The sequence below is a fragment of the Ursus americanus genome, chromosome 5, assembly GCF_024610735.1.
Source record: "Ursus americanus isolate L20-20 chromosome 5, mUrsAme1.1.p, whole genome shotgun sequence".
NCBI lineage: Eukaryota > Metazoa > Chordata > Mammalia > Carnivora > Ursidae > Ursus > Ursus americanus.
In genome coordinates this window covers 73,926,700-73,948,504 of record NC_142131.1, presented here as the reverse complement: position 1 = coordinate 73,948,504, position 21,805 = coordinate 73,926,700, and the positions used below count along the sequence as shown (strand labels likewise).

At 42.4% G+C, this 21,805-nt stretch overlaps 1 protein-coding gene across 1 annotated transcript; it reads right to left on the bottom strand.

The window, feature by feature from the left end:
- Positions 1-10,557: 10,557 nt before the first annotated feature.
- On the bottom strand, positions 10,558-21,368 carry TMED7 (transmembrane p24 trafficking protein 7). Its single transcript, XM_045794897.2, has 3 exons — positions 20,897-21,368; positions 15,927-16,172; positions 10,558-11,980 (listed from the first exon to the last, which is right to left on the bottom strand). Exons 1-3 carry the CDS (start codon positions 21,086-21,088, stop codon positions 11,744-11,746), a joined length of 675 nt encoding a protein of 224 aa, XP_045650853.1. The 5' UTR covers positions 21,089-21,368; the 3' UTR covers positions 10,558-11,743.
- Between the last annotated feature and the right edge of the window lie 437 nt (positions 21,369-21,805).

The window sequence follows — 21,805 nt, the reverse complement described above, 5'->3', positions numbered from 1 at the left end:
TCTCAACAAAGAAAAATCAAAACAAATCAAAAGACTGAAATACAGAATAAGTTCTCTGACCTAGGTATTAGTGTGAAAAACAAAAAGATAACTAGAAAAACCCCTATGTTTGGAAATTAAATCTCACATTTCAAAATAACATATGGGTAAAAAAAAAATCACAACAGAAATCATAAAATATTTTGGTCTGGGTGTTACTAAAAATACCACATATCACACCTTGTGGGACATAACTAAAAATATAACTCAAGGGGAATTTCTAGTTTTAAGAGTACATATTAGAAAACAAAGCCAAAGAATCAACTTTCTAAACATCCATATCAAGAAATTCGTACAGGGGGATGAGGAGGAACAGGAAATGAAATCCAAATAGAGGGAAAAAAATGGAAATAATGAAAATAAGACCAGAAATCAGAGAAGTAGAAAAAAGTAACCTCGGTTCAACAAGAGCAAAAGATGGTTCTTGGAAAAGACTAATAAAATTAATAAGCCACTGGTAAAACTACTCAGGAAAAAAAGGGACAAAAAGACACGAATCATACTAGAAGGAAAAAGGAAGCACTGCTACCGATCATAAGAAATTTAAAAGATGAAAGATATTATGAACAACTTCATTCCAATAAACTGGGTAAAATGAGCTGGGAGAGACAGTTGTCATGTGTCTCTCATGTTTCTCCGTGTCTTGCTGGGTACGTCAAGAACGCAAGACCCCGACTACTCCTCGTCTGAGCCATTTCCCAGGCTGGTGTTTATAGTGAGCCACCTTGAGACATGAGGTGATGTCTCCCTCCAGGATAAAGAACAGGCTTGCCTACTGCTTGCTATAAAAGTGGTGGGTTCCTCAAGTTCTGTGTTCCTCGGAAGTCACACAAACCCACTGCGTGTGTAGCACCCACCTAAGCCTTGTCGTGTCACCCCCACAGGCCTCGTGAGCAAGAGGAACCACTGTCAATATGCTGATGGTAATGCCCATTGCTCTGCCATGGGTAACCAAGTCCTTTGTCTCTGTGCTGGGAGTCTGGTGTTTTCTGCCAGCACCTATGAAACAGAACAGGCTAATTTATTAGATGGTAAGTGGGGTAAAAGCAAATCTCAGACCTGACAAAATGGGATAGGTGGGATTCTAGTGATGATGGAGTGAAAATGTCAAATCTCACTGCTGCCACTGCACGCCCCACCGAGAAAAGAGTAAACTGGAAAAAATCGTCAAAACAATCATTTGAGGACTCTGGAAATTGACCAAAGGCAAACAACAAATTGAGAATCATTCATTTTTTTTTAAAAACCCTGCAAATTGTGGGCAGTAGTGGGAGCCTGTGGCATTCTTGCCAGAAGCTGTTTGGATCTCCCAACTCCCCGCCAGCTCCCCCAACTTGGCTGGTGCCCCACTGCTACCAGGCTGAGGCCGACACTGAAAGCCAGGAGCTCCGCTGCTGGAGAGAGCCAACTGGCTTGCAATGGATGGCAAAAAGTCCATTCCTAATGGTGATGGCAATAAAAATTGCAAACTTGAGGGGAAATAAATGGGGAAAGCCCATAGCTCCGCCAACCCGAGGTTGTGGACTCATGTGAGGTGAGCAGTAGACCAGTGGACTAACAGCACTTCATCAGAATCCTTGGGAGGATTTCCAAGATGCACTCCAGAATCAAAGTCTCAGGGCCAGGGGAAGGAACCTGACAAAGATCCATATTTTACAAGTAGACTAACTGAGTCTTGCATCATCAATGTTTGAGAACTACTACTTTCAGGTAACATACTGTAATTTTCTGTTTAGGGTCTGTGCCCAGATGCCTTGAGCATAGAAACTATCACATTTATGTCAGCACACAGCAGACATTTAGTCAAGCATCTACTGAATGGTAGAAAGCTTTATTTAAAGCTAATCACACCCACCCCTCCAAATCCCACAATGCAGAATAAATAAGAAATTGGGCTTAGACTCTAAACCTTTTTGTCGATATGAAAAAAACAAAATTATTCTAATATCACACAAAACAGTGATTCTTTAAAACTAATTGAGTCATGGACTCCTTTGAGAATGTGATGAAAACCACAAACTCTCCAGAAGACTGAAGATATATGTAAAATCTTGTAAATCATTTTAAGGGGTTTACCCCAGGTTAAACACTTCTCATGTGAAAACTGACACGTCTGTCTCCTGGAACAAAACAGTAATTTCTTGTTTATCCCTGAATCCCTATTTCTGGGGACAAAGCATAGAACATACTTGGTGCTGAAAAAATCATTGTTGAATGAACAGATGAATCACTCGCTGATAAAAGTGTATGTATCATCTGGGGGTCACCTGGAACTCCTTGAGTCACCCAAGGGTGAGGTGGAGAATCAATGAACAGGGGTTACATGTCTTAGTCATGAGCAAGTGTAACCTTGGATTTCTGGAGGTGGTGATGAGAAAAGAGGTCATTTGGACCAATGTCCTCACTGAAGATGAAACATGAGGAAACACAGTAAGCGTCTTCTTGAAGACATAACAGATAGGATTTACCAGGTCAAATTAAGGAAGAGGATTCGAGTTCAGGAAATAGTGCCAGAGCTACTTGGCCTTCGTGATGGACTGCCAGTCTAGAGGAATTAGTGGAGAGGCAGAGTTGTAGTTTCATCAACAATTGGAGTTGGAAAGGCAACAGTTGGGTTTGGTATCCACCCAAAGACTGGAGTCCAAGGGTTGTAAGCTGGCCTGGGGTGCAGAGTGCAGTGCAGAGGGTCATCTGGAGGGGGACAGAGAATCTAAAGCCTAAGTTCCAGACTCCTAAGGATCTCAGGCACTTGGCAGAAAGAAACAAAAACCTCTTAAGGAAGATAAAATCATCGCAGATCTTATATCATTTTTAAAAAGTATTTTATTTGTTTATTAGAGAGAGAGCACAAGCAGGGGGAGCAGCAGGCAAGGGGAGAAGCAAGCTCCCCACTGAGCAGGAAGCCCAATGCAGGACTCGATCCCAGGACCCTGAGATCATGACCTGAGCTGAAGGCAGAGAATTAACCGACTGAGCCACCCAGGCGTCCCACAGATCTTAAATTACTTCCGTATTTTTTTCCAGGGTTTTCAAGCAGACAATTAAAGACAATGCCGGGACAGCAGTAATTACCAGCAACATGAACTAGAGACAGCAGAAACAACCACAGCAGACTGTAGACAATGGAATTACCAGACACAAAGGATAATGAATGCAAATAAAATTCTCACTTAAAAATGCAGCAAGGAGCTGGAGACCATAAAATGTAACAGAGCAGATAAGAAAAAGAAGCTAACCAAAAAAACAGAATTATAAAATATAAAAACAGAAATGAACTCAATGAATGAGGCTAATGGCCAATTAAAAATAGCTGAAAAGTGAATTCATGATTTATAGGCTATAGAAGCAGCAGCCATCTAGTATGCTGCAGAGAAAATAAATGCAGAACGTCTAGAAAAATGAAGATATAGGAAATACACCAAAGAAGGTCTAACAGGTGTTTACTTGGAGCCCCGGAAGTCAAGGAGAGAGAATACTGGGCAGAGGCAATATTTAAAGATTATAGTTGAGAAATTTCCCAGAACTGATGTATCAATCCACATACCCAAGATGCCAAACAAAACTAAAGTGGAAAAATATAATGAAATCCTCACTTAGACACAGCATAATAAAACTGCAGAAAAGTAAATGCAAAGAAAAAACTTTGAAAGCAGCCAGAGGAAAAAGATTCCGTTCGTTTTAATGAAACAAGAGACTAATAGTTGATTTCTTCATAGCAGTGATACAGAAACCAGAAGACAATGGGAAGATATCTTCAAGATCTTCATCCAAAGAGAATTCCAGGCCCAGAAAAAAAATTCCTTTTAAGAATGAAGGAAAAAGGGGCACCTGGGTGGCTCAGTTGGTTCAGCGTCTATCTTTGGCTCAGGTCCATGATCCCAGGATCCTGGGATCAAGTCCCGCATTGGGCAGAGAATCTGCTTCTCCATCTGCCCCTCACCCTGCTCATGCTCTCTCCCTCACTCTCTCTCAAGCAGATAAAATCATAAAAAAAAAAGGAAGGAAAAATAAAGACATAAAAAAAAAATTTCAAGTGAATCTGCCACCAGTCGAACTGCACTAAATTGTTCCAGATGGTAGCTGAAAGACACAGCAAGGAACAGAGAGCAAAAAAGATGGTAAATATATGGGTAAACCTAAATGAATACTGACTACACAAAACAACAGTCATGACTCATATTTAAAGAGATACAAAATACATGACAACATATAAATTGAGAGGGAGGTAAATGGAGTCATAGTCAATTGTCAACAAATGTCAAAGAATTGCACTCACACAGAGAATATATCCTCTAATAACAAGCAATTATCACTTAGATAGCTATGTCTGGAAATTAAGAACTCTAGTTCCAAATAGTATCTGTGGGCCAAATACAAGTAATAATGAAATCAGAAAATTCTTCGAAATTAATGAGTATCGCCCAGAAAGACGAGTATCTGTGGGCCAAATACAAGTAATAATGAAATCAGAAAATTCTTCGAAATTAATGAGTAACTAAATCACTGGACGTGTAGAGTGGAGTCTGTGATAGGCAGAATTCCAAGACAGCCTCTGCATTCCCTCCCCATCCCCATATTCATACCCTCATGAAGGCAGAACCTATGAACTTGCTGCTGGAGATGCGATTAATGCTCCTATTCTGTTGGCTCTGAGTTAGTCAAAAGGGAGCTTATTCTGGGTGGTTGTGACCTAATCAGGTGAATCCTGGCTGGCCTTTTCCGAAAGAGACTCAAGGCAGAGAGTCTCTCCTGCTGGCCAGGAAGCAGCATACAGTCAAGATGTGATCTCCTTATATGGGCAGGCAGGGCCGCAAGGAACTGAATTCTGTCAGCAACCTGCTGAGAACATAGTCCAGATGACTACCTGTACACTACTTGTGAACCCCTGAACAGAGGACCCAGCTAAGCTGTGTTCAGACTCTTGACCCATAGATACTGGGAGCTAATAGAAGTATGCTGTTTTAGACGGGTAAGTTTGTAGTCACTTGTCACTGAGCAGAGAAAATGAACATACAGCTAACGTCACATTTAGAAGAAAATCTCAAGTTTTAAATATATATTAGACTAGAAAGTTGAAAATCTGAGCTAAATATCCATGATAGTGATACAGAAAAGGGACAGATTATTTTGTTTAGTTGAAACTTGGGCTAATTCCAAACTTTGTACAAAAGCCAAAGGAGAGATGACAGCCAAAATCTTGAAGGAAAAGGTATAAAGACTTGTTTTACCAGACATCAAGAATTTAAAAATCTTTAGTAATTAAGGTAGTATGTTACTGATGTATGGACACACTGACCAATGGCATAGAACGAAGAGCCCAGAAATAGACTCGGGCGAATATGGGCATTGATCAATGCCCAATTAGTATGGCAAATCAAAACAGAGAAAGACGAGTTCTCAGGGAATTGAGAAAAAAAGCAAGAACCAAGTTATTTATCTTATCCTGTACACAAAATGATTCAAGTAGAAGACAAAATTATACATATTTTTGAACAGAGCACAAAAGATATTCATGGCTCCAGGACAGAGAAGTATTTCTTCAACAAGACACAAAACCACCAATAATACAGAACAAAAACGGATACATTTCATTAGGATCAGAAAGATAAAGACTGTGAGAAAATATGTGAAACAGTTATAACCAAAGAATTAGCCGCCTGAATTTATAAGGGGATTCTGTAAACCAAAAAATGTGGAACAACAAATGATGTGAACAGGGACTTGACGAAAGAGGAAATCCAAATGGTAAGCAAAGCTGTGAGAAGAAAACCAATGAATCTCATGGAAATGCAAATTAAGCAACAAGTAGAATACCAGTTTCTTTAAAAACCTATACATGTATCTAAAGAGGTAACTGAAATACATTAAAATGGACGATGGGATTATGGGTGGATTGCAGTCCTTGCCCTAGTGTTGCCCTTACAAGATCACATGCTCAGGAGATTTTTGGAAGTCTTCACGTCTGACAATACAAACATGGCGCCTTCCCACTGCTGCTGGCCAAAGCACTGATTGCTACCATTGCTTTAGAAAAGTGAGCTATGACCTAGTAGAGAAGAAGATACATATACTCCATATGCAAACAGTTGTACTCTGGGATGTATTCTTCCCAAGAGATCCTACACATATGTAATGGGACAGATACGTAAGAGAATGTTCTTTGTGGCTTTGCAAGAATCCAGGTGCCAACCCAGCAGAAGAGACACACACCTACAGCATACTCCGAGGATGGACTGCTGCCCGGTAATGGAAACCAACCACAGCCATAGCATCAACATGGATGACTCAGCAAAATAGTCACAAGAGAATACATGCACTATCCTAATTACTAAATAGGATGTAATACTCTGTTGAACTTTATTAAAGGGCACCTGGGTGGCTCAGTGGGTTAAGTGTCTGCCTTCGGCTCAGGTCATGATCCCAGGGTACTGGGATCAAGCCCCACGTCGGGCTCCCTGCTCAGCAGAGAGTCTGCTTCTCCCTCTCCCCCTCCCCCCTGCTTGCACTCTCTAATAAATAAATAAAATCTTAAAAAAAAATAAACAAACAATCGTCAGTGCTCTTCAAAGTGTGGTCCACAAGGCCGTGCTCAACTGTTACTGGCTGAAGAAGAGATGAGCACAAAGAGAGAACTAAGCATGCCTAGGAAGCAAGCAGTCACAAAGGCTGACAGGAATTTGACGGTGCCAAATTATTCAAGCACGTGATTTCGTATTTATACAAGTATCAGTTTGTGATGGTTTGGAAATTTTCTTAAAAAGTAGCTTGAGAAGAACTACTACACGTAACTGATGAGGATATAAAGAAAACTAATAGCATTATTTTCATTACCATCAGAACATTGGTTATGTCTAGTGGGGAAGGTCAAGGACGTGGTCAGTTAGGGACACACAGAAGCCTACTACGGTGCCTGCAGTGCCGCATTTAACCGGAGCGCTGGTTACATGCATGTATGCTTTACATTAGTTCTCTTTAAATGATACATATTTAATAACTCCTGTATGATGTCAGATTTCACCATTTTAAGCTGAAACTCTTGTTCAGGCAATATAATACCAATTCTTTAAAATATATACACGTACCTATAAAAGTAACCAAAATACATCCGAGTGGCTGGTGGGATGGAGTGGATTTTACTCTTTGAACCATTCAGGCTCAAATTCTTGTGCTGCCTTTTCTTTTTAAAAGAGTAGGAATCACTGGTAGTTACCAGCCCCAAAACAGATCGTGCCATACCAGTGTTACTTCGAGTCTATCTTGATTCCAGCAAGCAATATGACCATTTCTAATATCCTATGGATAAAAATGGAGAAATGTGGACTGAAAAACAGCTCATTTGGTGAGAACATCCTTGTATTTCGTCCCAGAATTTGGACACAACCATGACAGAGAAGTTAGATCAAATATCACTTTTATTATTAACAAAGTTAAAGAACATGTTTTTTCAATACGTAGCAATGGAGACTGGCTAAGAGTCCATATCCCTGAATTAGAGATTAACTCACTTAATCACGGGCCTAGCTAGACAACCATGGGCTTCCCCGGTGGGGAGACAGAGTTAAACTCCTGGGAGAGTAAGTCTTCAGATCCATATGTTCTCTTTGACTTCTAGCATCCTAGAATGTCTTGACTCTCCAAGTCAATTTCGCTTCACTACTCATGTAACATGAGCTGCTTGCAGAGCTACCCTGTCTCCCTCAACTAAGTTAAGTTCCCGGCGGTCAGACGATCTCATTCGTTTTTGAAACGTCTAGCAGACTATGAAGTACATGATAGATAAACACTTTCACATTTGTGTTACATATAACTTAAGAGCCATATGAATAGAGGCTACGGTAAGAACTTCAGAAACTAAAGATCAAGAGACTAGACCTGGACCAATGAGAAAAATAGAGCCGTTTAAGTGCTTACATACGACAGGCACTGATCCTAAGTGTTTCATAAACACCTCTCATTATAGTAGATATTACCTTAGGAACAGATGAAAAAACAGAAATACAGAGTTAATAAAATCCCTTGTGTGAGGTCACACGCCCATCATTTGAACTTGGCTGTGACTCCAAAGCCAATGCCCTGAACGGCTGTGGAGCTATGCTGAAATCAAGATAGCAAGGCCCTCCGAGATCTACCCTTAATGCGTGTGTGTAAGGCAGAGCAGCAGAGTGGCTGGAGAGAGCTCCGGAGATGGACTGCCATGGGTCACACCGCTGCTGCTCACTACTGAGATATAGGAAGGTTCCTTAACCTATTTATGCCTCCATCTCCTCATCTGTGAAATGGGAAGAGAATCCTTAGTTCACGGGATTATCGCGAAGATGAAATGTGTCGATACAAGTAAAATACTTAGCATAGCACCTGGCACAGGGTAAGCATTCAATAAATATTCACCTATGTTTACTGTTCCTTCTCTGCTACTTTTGTTGAATTTTGCCTGGGAACCAGAACGTCCCCTATGACTGCATTATGAAGGGAAAGAAAAAAACTTGAGGAAACTTGGTATCAAACAACCGAAGGTTAATTTACTTAAAAAAACAAAGAGCTTTTTAGAGAACTGAGGGCTTAACTCCTTTTCACCCAAACTTTCAGTAAGAAATGCAAAAAAGGTTAAAAAGGAGGTAGTTTAGAGGTGGTATTCCTTTTCTTTGACTTTCTTTCTTGGCCAGCCCCTGAGATGTTTAAATGAAATACCAAATAAAAATCACTCTCTCAGGGCACCTGGGTGGCTCAGTCAGTTAAGCATCTGACTCTTGATTTCGGCTCAGGTCACGATCTCAGGGTCGTGAGATCGAGCCCTGAGTTGGGCTCCATGCTGAGTGTGGAGACTGCTTAAAAGAAAAAATCACTCTCTTGCTACAAACTGTACCCCAAGCTGTAAGTTTGTAAGGAGCTTTAAAAAGACAAATCCTAACAGAAACAAGTGAAGTCAGTTTGTTGAAAGATTTTTTAATTCTATAAGAATTGATTGGTGCAATCCTGCAGAACCAATATGTGTTTAATTTTTCTTTTCAAAAGTAAATGAAAACCCCCTTTGAATTATTTATATATTAAGTTGTTTAATTTTTTAAAACAATAGTCATAGGGTCTGCTTTGTCCTATTTAACTATAAATGTTACACATTTACAAACTGAAGCAAGAATGGATGTACAGCTTTAAATGAAATCTTTCAAAGAATAAAATTGCTTTTCAGTTCACTGTATTTTCAAAGTTGATTATCGTTATCAGTCAGGACGAAAGCTGTGAACCACAAACCATTTGTTTAATAGAAAAAAGAATGTTTAGATTATTAGCAAAGTAATATCTTAAAATGGATCTTCACACAGCTGAAATTTTAGTAATAAACCTGTGTATCAAGTCCCTTTCTATTATTTATGTTACTTTAAAAATATATACAGCTAGTGATGTTAAATATATATTCTGAGCCATCTGTCTAAACATAAATATTTGGGAAATTCAAACTGTTCCAACAAGTTATGAAAGGATTAAAGAGAAAAGATGAGCTACAAATTATATAGTAGGAGGAAGAAAGAAATAAGTTCTTAACATTTAGGTCTGGATAGAGATGCATTTTCTAATTTATATATACATACCTGGTTGAGTATAGACAGCCATCAAACTTGAGCCAGTTACATACAAACTAGACCAAGCCTGTACTATTTTCTACAGTGGGTGACAGTGGTGATTTCAGAAATTTTAGCAGATCGCAGTAGTTTCACCAAAAGTTATTTGTAGTAATAGTCTAGTGTATCATGAAGTTTTTGATAGGCACAGACCAAATGACTGCATTACCCCTGCTAAACTCCGTGCACGGATGATACCCGACTCTGCTTCAGGATGGTGTTACGTGTCTGAACGCGACAGAGAGACAGGCAACCGGGGGAGGACACGGGACACACGCCCATGCTTCTCAATCACATTAACGCTACTGCTGAAAATGTGCAAATCTAAATCTAGAGGCCACTTCGAAAGCAGAGGACGACTCCACTGCAAGAACCCGAATAGATAAATCTGCAAAATCTTAGACTTCAGTTCCCGATACGCAGTTTAAGGAGTTGCTATTTGGTCTTCGAATTTTTTAGTGTTCAAGGGCTGAAAATGGGTTCGTCCCTTGCTACACTGTAGCATCTGAAATTAGCAAGAGTGCCAACTGTGAATTTGTTTTGCTCTTTCACGCAGAAGTGGATATGCTTTCTGAAGACAGTTAAAGCCAGTTTAGCATGAAGAGTTAACTTCCAGTCCATAGTGATAAGTGACTCGAACCGCTGTTCAAGCAGTATTCTAGCTATGTGCCACTTATCAAAGTCTCAACAATAGGACAGTCTTGTTCAGCACTCATCACTCCTGGGTGGGGGAGGGACGCAGGGCAAAAAGCAGTTGCATTTTTTTTAACAGCAGAAAAGCTTTAAACACCTATACAGTTTCGCATTTGTCTTGTATTCTCTTCTAGAATACCTGAACAAATCTTATTTCGATCAGCTCAGTCTACACAAGTTATAAAATACAAACACAGTCTAAACCCTATAGTGTACAGAATATGCACTGTTTAATATTCATTAAATGCAGTACAATCGATGAAGATTATCAAATAAGAAACACACAGCATTCTGAAGTTCTAAATCATCTTAAGGTGGCTAACCAGAGATTGTACAAATTACATAGCCAAGACAAAAACCAAAAACCAAACCAAACCAAAACAGAAATAGAAAGAATGAAAGAAAAAGCCAAAGAAACTAACTTCTCAGTGCATCACACCCATCAGGATAAAATATATGGCACTTTTACAATATGAATATTACTACTGTTAATTTAAGCCGGGAATGACTCAGACGTTGAAGCCACATTAGGGCACGAACCAGCCAATCAAAATGTTAAAATGAAACAGACCACCATTTTTCTTTGTAAAAGCACTGAAAATGTAGTATGTGCAGATAACTCACTAAAACTTTTCTCATTTGCTTCCCATTATAGAATCTTAAGTTTTTCTGTAATTTCTCTACCTGTTTTAACCGTCTGATTTTTAAGGCCTGTATAACCTGTTACGCTATTGAAACATACTATTTTCTCTGTGGTAAGAATGTCTTCAGGAAAAAAACCACATCTGCTTATAAATCATAGAATAAACACAAAAAACAAAAATCTGACATCTTCCGAGCTAGCGAGAAATAAATTATACCATAATGCATCAACTTAAAATTATATTGATATTGACTAATATTTCCACGGTGGCTCCCCCCACCCCCAAATTAAACAGTGCAGAAGAAGGCCTGGGCTACGGTTAATCACATTTGGTTTTCTGAAAAACAAAACTTTACTATAAACAATTAAAAGGCAATTTTCTTCCTCCACAACACACAGAGATTAAAGTGAAGGTTTTTAAAATATCCACTACCTATAAGAAAAGTACTCGTAAATGGCTAAAAGGAATCAAAATACCAAAGTTTAGTGTGCGAAGAGTAGATAGAAACGAGCAAGATCGTTGGTGCTATTTAACATGGGGAGCCCAAAATCAGTTCCAAAGTTTTCCTACCTTTACAAATAAAAAAAAGGTGTCCTTTCCACAGTTTGGGGATATGCGCTGTACATCCCCCCCCCACAAGTGTATGAGTAAGGTTTAAAAGTGTTGCCGGTATTAAGTTCTTCGGTACCTAAATTAATTAGAGGACAGCAATATTATGGTGGCAATGGTGCGTCAATTCTCACACCGTAGTTAGGATCCGACACGAGTCGTGGTGGTTCTTTTATCTGAGAAAAAGCTTTTCAGGAGAAAGACCTGCCCTACGCTAACCACCAGGAGAATGAGGGCTTCTCCTACGGACCAGTAGGCCACTCTGGTGTTTAGGTCTTCTGCGCGGCTTCGGCCTTGAGCTTCTCTCAAACGGAAATGAGTCTGATAGTCGATGACAGACTTGAGAGCTTCGTGAATGGAGACACAGGCAGATTCCATCTAGAGAGAAATAGTTCTGGTTAGTACGTGTCAGTCATCTTTCCATCTGATCTCCATTCCTCGACCGGTTAGCCCGCTACTACAGTGGCCCTCGCTCCCTCGCAGGCCCGTGGTCCTGGCAGTGCGGCCCTCTCGGCCATCCCCACCAGGACGACTGCGGAGGCCGGCCGCTCGGCGAGGGGGCGCCTGCCCCACCGTGGAAAGTCACCGCGGCAGCACCTGTAAGGTGCGAGACGGCACGCTGAGCTAACAGGGGCACAAACGCTCATAGGTTACAGCTGGTGGTGACAGAATTTCAAGTTCAGGTTCCCCCGTGAAGAACCAGGAGGATGAGAACGGCGGGCCGGTAAATTTGATGAATGAGAAGAATACAAATCAAAGCCCAAATATATACAAACAATAAACCAAGTAGGACATAAAAACAGATGGAGTTAGTCAAAGTTATTAACTATTTTAAAAGCAGAGGAGTCTGCGAGTGCTGGTCAGAGCGTCAATGTCTTTCGTTTTTTAATGGACCAATTTGCTAAGTCAGTCGGTCTCCTCCCTCCCGCCCGTCAACTGAACCAATACAACTGTTCCCAACGGGAAGTTTCAGTCTCACCGTGTCACCAGTCTGTCTTCATCTGATGGCACCTTACCTTTCTACACAGTCATCACACGATCTGCTCTGAGAGGGGTTAAGTGTCTAAACTTTCTTTTATATACAGCAGAGTTTAGTATTCTTCTGCTGAAAAGTTAATCCTAGTGATGAAATACATACGTTATTATTAAGTTATACTTATTCTACATCACAAACCACGTATTAAGAATTTTTAAAATAATCTGAGGTTTCTTTCCCTCATCACTAAGGAAGGAACTGTTGTATATATTGTGCACAGCCATACAAAGGAAAAATATTTTTATGACACAGGACAGTGATGAGGACCACTGAGTATGGGAAGCACGGGGAGGAAGGTGGTGAACATTACTACTTTCCTGTATTCTGGAAAATTCGCCAGTAAATGAAGTTTTCTTAGCAACCTTCTAATGTTCCTTTCTGCTCCTCGCTCCCCTTTTGGACCCCAAAATTGTCAAGCTAGCTCAGTCACTATATTACCTCTATGTCACAAAGTTATTTGGACTCCTATCTCCTCAAGTGTTCATAACTTTTACAGCTTCTTCCCACCTTTTACTAATAAATCCACAGAGTCTCTCAAAAGATTCTGGGAATATTTTTTTCTGGCCTTAATTTTAGTGAAGGAATATGGACACTAGAAAAGATTTCAAACATTTAGTAAAGTTCTACCAAAGTAAGTATGAAAGATATCATTTATAAAAATATTCCATTAAAATGCTTCTACAAAGTGCGAACAATTATGTGGTCCACAAATTACATGTACCTATTAGAATACATGGCTGTTTTTGCTGTTCTTGTTTTGTTTAGGCCCCTAAGAACCAAAGATGAGCACAACTGTGCTAAAATGACTGACTTCTAATTTGTGGTAGGAGGCTACGGCGGTGCTTCCAGCCCATGTCTACTTTCCACGCATTCTCAGAGCGGTACGTGGGCTAGTCCTGGAAGTATGCGTAAAAGCAAGGCTCTGACACAATTTCAGAATGTTTAAGGATTCCCTGAAGCCCGACACGGAGTGAGGGTTAAGAAGTGCTGGATGAGAGAAAATCACAGAAATTAAGGGACTAATTTCATGGAGTCATATAATTTTTGAGACAGAAAATGTAAGGAAAAAGGGAAACGCTAAGTGGAAATGTCTGTGTTCAAGTTCATATTCACACGAGCACAGTACAACGAACCCTCGTGTCGGTAATGAACGCGTGGCCCATCTTGTTTCGCCAACACGTGCTTCTCACCTATTCTCCCCCCCGCTCCCATTAATTTAAGGCAAACCCCTTGTGTGTTATCATTTCAGCTACACTCTTATTCTTTATACTCATTTCTGAACGGCAACACTAAAAACTGTAACCCTGGGAGCATTATCACACATAAAATAATCAAAAATAGTTTTTAAAAATTTTCAGTAGAAAGTTAATGTTCAAATTTCCCCAAATATCTCAAAAAAGTTGGTTCCACATGGGAATCCAAACAACTTCGACACAATCATTTGGCTGATGTGTCTTTTAAGTCTCCTTGAATCTTTAGGTTCCCTTCCTGGTTCTTTCCTTTCCTGTCTGTTGAAGAAATGGGTCCTCCGTCCTGCAGCGTTTCCAACTTCCTGGGTTTTGATGACCATATCCTCATGGTGTTCCTCCATCCTCTGTTTCTCTTGTAAACTGGGAGTTGGAGCTAGAGACTTGAAGGGACTCAGATGCAGTGTTCTGGGTGGGAATACCTTCCAGGCAAAGTTGTGTACTTCGTCAGTGCGAAGACACAGAGAAGACACACGATGCCTAGTTCACTCTCCATCTGGAACCGGTCATTAGGTTTCGGTGATACCAGTGTGATGCAGTCACTGCAAACCTCACCTTGGCCTTCCGCCTAGTGGTTTCAGGAGTGACCAGTAATCACGGTCTACTCCGAGCCATCGTCTTATTAACAGGTGAAAAATGGTGACTGACAACAACTCTAGAATTTTTCTGCATTTACCAGCTGGTAATATTTTTCTATTTTAAAGTGTGAACAGTGGCTTTGTAAGTATCACTACCACATGAGGGACTTACCAGCTTTTGAAAGGAGAAAAAAATGACTAAGAAAAAAATTTTAAATGTGAGATGAATAAAGGAGATTAATGGATCCTGACGGCTTTATTACCATGCATACCTATTAAGGTTTTTAGGGCAAGCTACCCTCTTATTCAAATCAAGATTCATGAAGGTTGAGTTATAAACAAAGGCCCCAGAGAAAAATCTTTTTACAAAGCGTGCCATTCATACAGGACGCTAAGATACAAGAACGTTTCTCAAAGCAGGACCACGTGAATACATCCTGCTAGTGCTCACAGTAGGTTTAGGAATTCAGGCTCTCACACACTATGCAAAACCGCCCCTATCACCACATGACTTTGGCCAACAGACTAACTAGAATCTGGGAAGAATGAAATACCAGGTTAAGGCCCTAACAAGCAGGTGGTAAATAATTCCTCTGATCCAAAACTGAGTGTCTTCTAGATACAATCTAAGCTCAGACTATATTTAAACTGGAAATCAAAGAGTCCTTCTTATCACCTGAGCAGCGTCTGTTCATTGACTTTAAATTTCTTTCCTAATCTTTCTCTCCTTAAGGTTTTCTTCCAAATAAAATCCAACCTACCTTTAGCTTCCTTAACTATTTTTTTAAAAGACTGATTTATTTATTTTAGAGATGGGGGGCAGAGGGAAAGAGAAACCTCAAGGAGACTCCCTGCCGAGCACAGAGCCCGACTTGGGGCTCAATCCCAGGGCCCTGATATCATGCATGACCTGAGCCAAAATCAAGAATCGACTGCATCACCTACGGAGCCACCCAGGCGCCCTTTAACTATTTTCTGTTAGATGACTTACCACTCATCTTTAATATTTTACTTTAAGTTACAGCAAACATAATTCTAATTGCAGCGTGAACTGACACTAAATACTGGTATAACACTACCCTGTGGCATATTTATATATCAATTAAGACATCATGCCATCTCCAGTTATAGCAACCTGCCAGGTTATAAGTCACGTCCTTCCATGACTTCAGAATGCGGGAGCACTGTCCAGTCTTCCTAACCTTCCTTTCCCATTGAAGTGTTCCTCCTATTTCAAGGCTTATTTTCTTTACACTTAAAAGTTCATAAAATCCTTTAACAGTGGTTTTCACCAAAAATGTCCAAAGTTGTCTGTGAAATGCTTCATCTATTGCAAGAATGAAGACAGATCTTAAAGACTGTATAAAAGTCTCAAAATTCTGGTCTGTCAGTTAGTGAAGGCATATTAACTTATGCTTCTCCCCTCTTTAAACACACCGCTATATTGCTGACGATTTATTTACCTGGGTAAGAGCACTGACGCGGTTCTCGCTAGGAAACAAAGGTGGGTCTTCTCCAACTTGAAAATCAAAATAGACGGTTTTGTGTGTGAAAGTAGAAAATTCATTGCTGAAACAAAATTTGTATGTCCCGTTTTTGGAGGCTGTGAAGGTAAAGCTATCGTACTGTTTCTTCATCTCTTTGTATAACACATTACCATCGGGATCTTCTAACCGACAGTCTACATCATAGTGACCGCCGGTAATCACCTATAAAGAGAGAGAGGAAAAAGGAAGATTTCACTGCAACTGACAAGTGTGAGAAAGCAACCAGATTTCCTGTTAAAATGACAATGAGCCTACTGGCAAAGGACTTTCCCCATCACAGGCGATTTTACATTTTTCTTTCTTTTCAGCAGTGGATGGAATTTGGGAGGCAGATGTCAGTTCAACTGAAGCTTTATAGGAACTGCACACATTTCCTCCTGACATGAGAGAGGGAACTAGCTGACCAGCCAGAAGACTGCTCTAGTTAAGGGAGGGCTCTTACATCACTTGATTCTGCCAACGACCCAGGAGAGAGGGTTTTCGCCCTCCATTTGACAAGCTGAGACACGGTGTTCAGAGAAGCAACCTACACAAGACTGCTCATCTGGCAAAAGGCGGAGGCAGAAGCTGAACCCCCAAGTCAGGCTCTTGACCCTGGAGCTCACTGCCACGCAGTACTTCCCTCCCCAAATTTTCTCCCTCGGTTTCCTCAGAGCACCTTCCAAGCACACACATGGATAGCGCCGTGAAGGAATAAAGTCGATCGGTCCTTGGCATGACAACCCAAGCATGTTTCTGTTACAGAACTTCAACTCATTCCACTGCCAAATGACAAACGGGTTTGTTTCGTAAGTGCTTCTATAGGTCGGTTCTATGGAATTTGACACACATTTTGTTTTGAACTACACTATGAGCTGAACAGACTTGTGGATTATTCTAAGGGTTTATCATTATTTTACAAACTTGTTCCCCAGAAAAACATTAAGGACCAAAGTATATTGTTTGTACGCTCGTGATTAAAGCAAAAACCAAAACAGAACAAAACGAAAGCAAACAAATCTTCCGCTTATCTGGAAAGCTTGCATTTTAGGGCAAGCACCTTTGAAAAGAAAGCCAGGGGTAAACGACACATTCTGAAGAGGATTCTGGAGCTGTTTTCAAAGGTTTATGCTTAATCAGTTACAGTTTATAGGCCACTGGGGTTGCAGAGAAGAAGGGGAGGGCGATTTTTCCTGAGATAACGGGACAGGCATAGTCAGAAAAGGATTAGGGAGAAGAAAGGCCTCCTTATAGGAGTGAGAATTAAGCAGGGAGAGGGAGGGACATAGGAAAGAAAGGGCGCAGGTTGCAAGGCTGGGAAGATGTGAGGGAGAGACATGGGTTTGAGGGCTGCCAGCCACCCTGACATTGGGGCGGGGGGGGGGGGCACAAGCTTGTACTTTCAGGCTTGAACCCTCTTGGTTAGCGTAATATTGACATTCTAGGTCTGTAGGACAGAGATCAAACTTTGCACTTCAAAGGACTGGCTGCTAGTGTGACCTTTTGTCACTTAGGAGACAGGATGAATAACTGACTATGTTACAAGATCATTTTGATAATTAAATGAAATATAATTATATACTTAGGAAACTGCAAAAATATGTAAATATTAATGTAGGGCTATAATGTTTTGATATAAAAAGTGTCTTAACAATTGGGCATTTACTACTCCTCCCAATGTCAACAACCTTTCCTCCAGGTGAAAATCATGACTTCATTTTTATATACCCAAGTGTTCATGTGTGGCCGCTGTACTTGGAACAGCCACCTAAGTACACAAACGGAACAGGACCAGATCTGATCACCACGCCACTTTTCCTCCATCAGACTTTACAACAAATAATCTTACTTCAGATACAAAGTACCCCTTCACAATCGGTCTGGTCACGGAAGTTAGAAACTGGGAATCATCCCGAACTAAGTGTCCCTACTTGTCCAGTTCTCAGAGAAATCTCCTGACGTTACTGCCTCTCTCAAATTCATCCCATCTCTTCCATTCCTAATCCACCGCCTAGACAGGACTAAAGCCACAACTTCCTAAAAGGTCTTCCACAACCCGATTGCTCTTCCCTCTCACCCAGGGTTTGTTCTCGGCCTCAGCTCCCTCAGGGCTGGATAATTCTTTGTGGGAGGGAACTGTGCGGCCCTGGGCACTGCAGCCCGTTTAGCAGCCTCTCTGGTTTCCATCCTCCAGATGCCAGTAGCAGCTCCCCCCACCCTGTGTTGGGGGGGGCAATCTCCCCACCTCCCCACATCCCCATCCCACATTCGCTTAAAACCTTGTCCCGATTCCTGTGGCCTCCAGAAAGATCCAAAGCTGTTAACAATGCCACACCACTCCTCTGCACCCTCTTCAAGGTAGCCTCGCCACCTCTTTTATACCCTTCCTCTGTGTTCCAAAAATAGCAGACTGCCAGAAGTTCTCCGAACAAGTCTTTGTTCTACACCTGCACGAACTGCAGCAGGTTAAACAAGTCCTGTCTGCTCAAGAATCAGGACCCAACACGACAATGCTTACCAATCTACAGCTTATTATAGGAAAAGAATATAAATGATCAGAATCAAAAGCTGTCTCACAGAAAGAGGTTGGGGAGGTTAGGTGTGGGTTCCTTTGTCCTCCCTCTCTGAGGACTGGAGCTGGACTCAGACTCTCAGATCAGAAACCACCCAAGCGTGCAAGGAACACCTTGGAACCAGTGAGCCCAAAATCGAGGCCTGGCTGGGTTTTTTCTAGTTTGCTGGTCACATCGACATATTCCTGCCATGTAACCAGTCTCCATGACACAGCCCTTTTGGGGGCAGTTTCACCACGATGGTGTTCATCATCAATCTATTACCAAGGAACAGTGCTGACAAACTGGTAGCAACCAACCCTAAAGCCCTTGGACGCACCATTACAAAGCAACGCTATTACTCACTGTATTTCATAGCGGGCTCAAACAGATTTCAGGAATTGAGTCTCACAAACACTCTACCTGCCTAGGATGCCCTTTCCCCTCAGCCATCTTGTAGAGTAACTCCTATTTCTCCTCGACACAGCTCAAACATCGGCCCCTCAGCCACCTCTCCCCTGATGATCCCTCCGCCTTTGGCGAGCACTGTACAGAGCGTGCATTTTCCCTGTTGCATTTAACACTGTAGGACTGTAATGTGTCCATGGAAGCTCAAGGAGGTCAAGGTCAGTCTTACTGATCTTTGGGAGGTGGTGTATATAATAAAGGAGTTGAGAATTTAACCTGGGACTGCATACTGATTCTGCTACTGGCTAGTTCTGTGACCTTGGGTTTAAAGCTTTCAAAGCCTCAGCTTCATAAGTAAAAAAGAACTATATTTATTTTCTATCGCGCTGTCCTGAGAATTAAGTAACATACCTGAAATACTTCACATACTGTCTGCTACGTAACAGATGCTAATTTTTTGAGCACGGAATCGTAGTGGTAGTATTCTCAGCACCAAGCACGGTGTCTTACACTGACACCTTAAGTACACTCACACTTTGATACTACAATTCCTGCTCTCTTTTTTTCTGTCCCCTGGCTCTAATCCATGAAGTTAAACAAAACCGAAGGGTGATCCTTAGCCTCCCTCCCTTCACTCACAAAAGCCACATCACCACCACGTCCTGCTGATTTCACCTACTAACTTCTCTCCAATCCCTTCACTTTTTCCTTCCCCACAGCTCCCATCCTAAAAGCCTGGACCACGCCCACAGTCTCCTCATCCATCTTCCACAGCCACTCTCCAAGACTCTAATTACCTTCTCTACCTGTACAAGTGAATTTCCAAGCAGCTACCAAAAATATCTGGCTCACGGCACCGCACTGCTTACAACCCTCTGAGGGCTTTCCCATGCTCTTAGGAAAAACTAAAATCCTTAAGTAGGCCAGCAAGGCACATGGTCTGGCCCCTGACCTCCCCTCCTCCGGCTCCTTATTCCCAACTATACTAGATCTCTCGATGGTCCTCAAATACCCAGTCACTCTTGCAAAGGCTATTCCCTCACCCCCCCTTACCAAAGTATTTACAACTAATCCTTTAGAGTTGAGCTTAAAATCACTTCCCAAAGGAAGCCCTCATCAATCCCAAAGATCAGACTGTTTTATTTCCTATTTTCTGCTCTTAAAGCACAGTCTTGAAGAATGAGCAGGTACTAACTAAGAAAAGGGTAGGATGGGTAGGGAATCAAGAATGATGCAGTGACCCAATCTATTTGGACCACCTCTGCAATCACCAACACCTACCACTCAACAGCTGCTCAAATATGTTAAGTCAGTCCACCAAGAAAAACAGAAATAAAGATTGTTGTAACAAACTTAAGAAACTACATTCTGTGAAATTAAGTTTGTTTTCCATAAAAACCCAAAGACGAAAAGGGGCCTCTCACTGATCACAGCCATTCGTTCTACATCTTTGGCAGGTGCTCGTCGGGGCCCTCCTATGACAGAGGCAGAATTAACCAAAAGTCCTAGTAACATCAATGGAAAAACTGAAAAGCGGTAGAATGAGATACTGGCAGTAGTTCAAATCTGATTAAAGTGGAGGTGGGGGGTCAGGGAGAGTAGGGACACTGAGCACCACAGCACAGCAAAAACTTTTTTTTACAAGGAGAGTCTTTGAAAGAGGAAAGTTCCACAGGCGTTAAAGAGAATGGCATTAGAGCATGGAAGGAAAAGTCACAGCTATAGGAAGCATTTCTGGAATTCATGCACCTTTCTATCTGGTCTAAAATGGCTCTCGCCCCAGGTTTACAACAGGAAAGGCAATTGCCCCGCATTGACTACCTAGAGGTGATTCCTGACTCAGCCAAAGAATGGAAAAACCTCGGCAGGAGGGAGTCAGCAAGCAGGCTGCAGACCCGACCCCGAAACCGCGAGCTGGGGCCCCTGGACTTTGAGAGCACGGAGTACCTGGAACTCGAGGGTGCACTTGGTGCCCTGCGTGATGTCCTCGTAGAAACACTGTTTGGCGTTGTCCGGCAGCTCGAAGGTGATCTCCGAGGCGCCGCCGGGCCCCGGCACCAGCAGCAGCAGCGCGAGCAGCCTGCAGCCCCAACGGCCCGCGGCGGCCGCCCAGCGCTGCGCGGACCCCGGCCCCGGCATCCCGAGGCGACGGCGGCGGCCTCAACGGAGCTGCGGGGAGACGCGGGGTCAGGTCTGAGCCGACTCGCCGCGCGGGGCAGGCCTCAGCCCGGGCGGCCCGCGGAGACGCACGGCAGAGCCGCTCCGAGCCTCGGAGAGATTCGGGAGGAGGGGCGACCCGCTGGGAGCCGGAGGGACCGCGGCCCGGCGCCGGGAACGACCTACAGAGCAGAGATAAAGCCGGCAAAGCACGGGCGGAAAAGGCCTGAGATGGCCGGAAGTGGGACGAGTGTCTGGTAAAAGGGGGCGGGGCCTGAGGCACCTGCTTCAGCAACCCGGATGTGCTCTCCGCGGGCGGAGGCGGAGGGACGTTGGAGTGTGTACGTGGAAGCTCGCGAGACGTCGGCTTGGTTTTCGTCGGCGTCGAAGGCAAGGGGCGGGGCTATTATAATAAACGTGGCGGGGCGGGGCCAGAGAAAAGGGTGTGTTCCGCTGGTGTCTAGGTGGGGCGTGCTGCCCAGCAGGTACCACTTTAACCTGTCGGCTTCAGTGTTTACATCTGTACAATGAGGATAATACGACCTAACCCAGAGCATTACTACAAGCTTCCATACTTCCAAAAAGTACCTTACTTTCTGATAGAGTAAGGACTAGGTAAGCTTTCGTTAAATAAAAATAAACATCAATTGAGCGCTCCTTATCAGGCACCGTTCTAAGTTTATTACACGAGTCTCTTGA

Bases quoted from the DNA above. Each gene is read 5' to 3' on its own strand.
- TMED7 (XM_045794897.2), bottom strand. From the start codon at position 21,088: ATGCCGGGGCCGGGGTCCGCGCAGCGCTGGGCGGCCGCCGCGGGCCGT. The intron at 16,173-20,896 runs GTACTCCGTGCT...CTCTCTTTATAG, and splicing joins AGTGCACCCTCGAGTTCCAG to GTGATTACCGGCGGTCACTA. The intron at 11,981-15,926 runs GTAAATAAATCG...ATTTCTCTCTAG, and splicing joins GCGTCAGTGCTCTTACCCAG to ATGGAATCTGCCTGTGTCTC.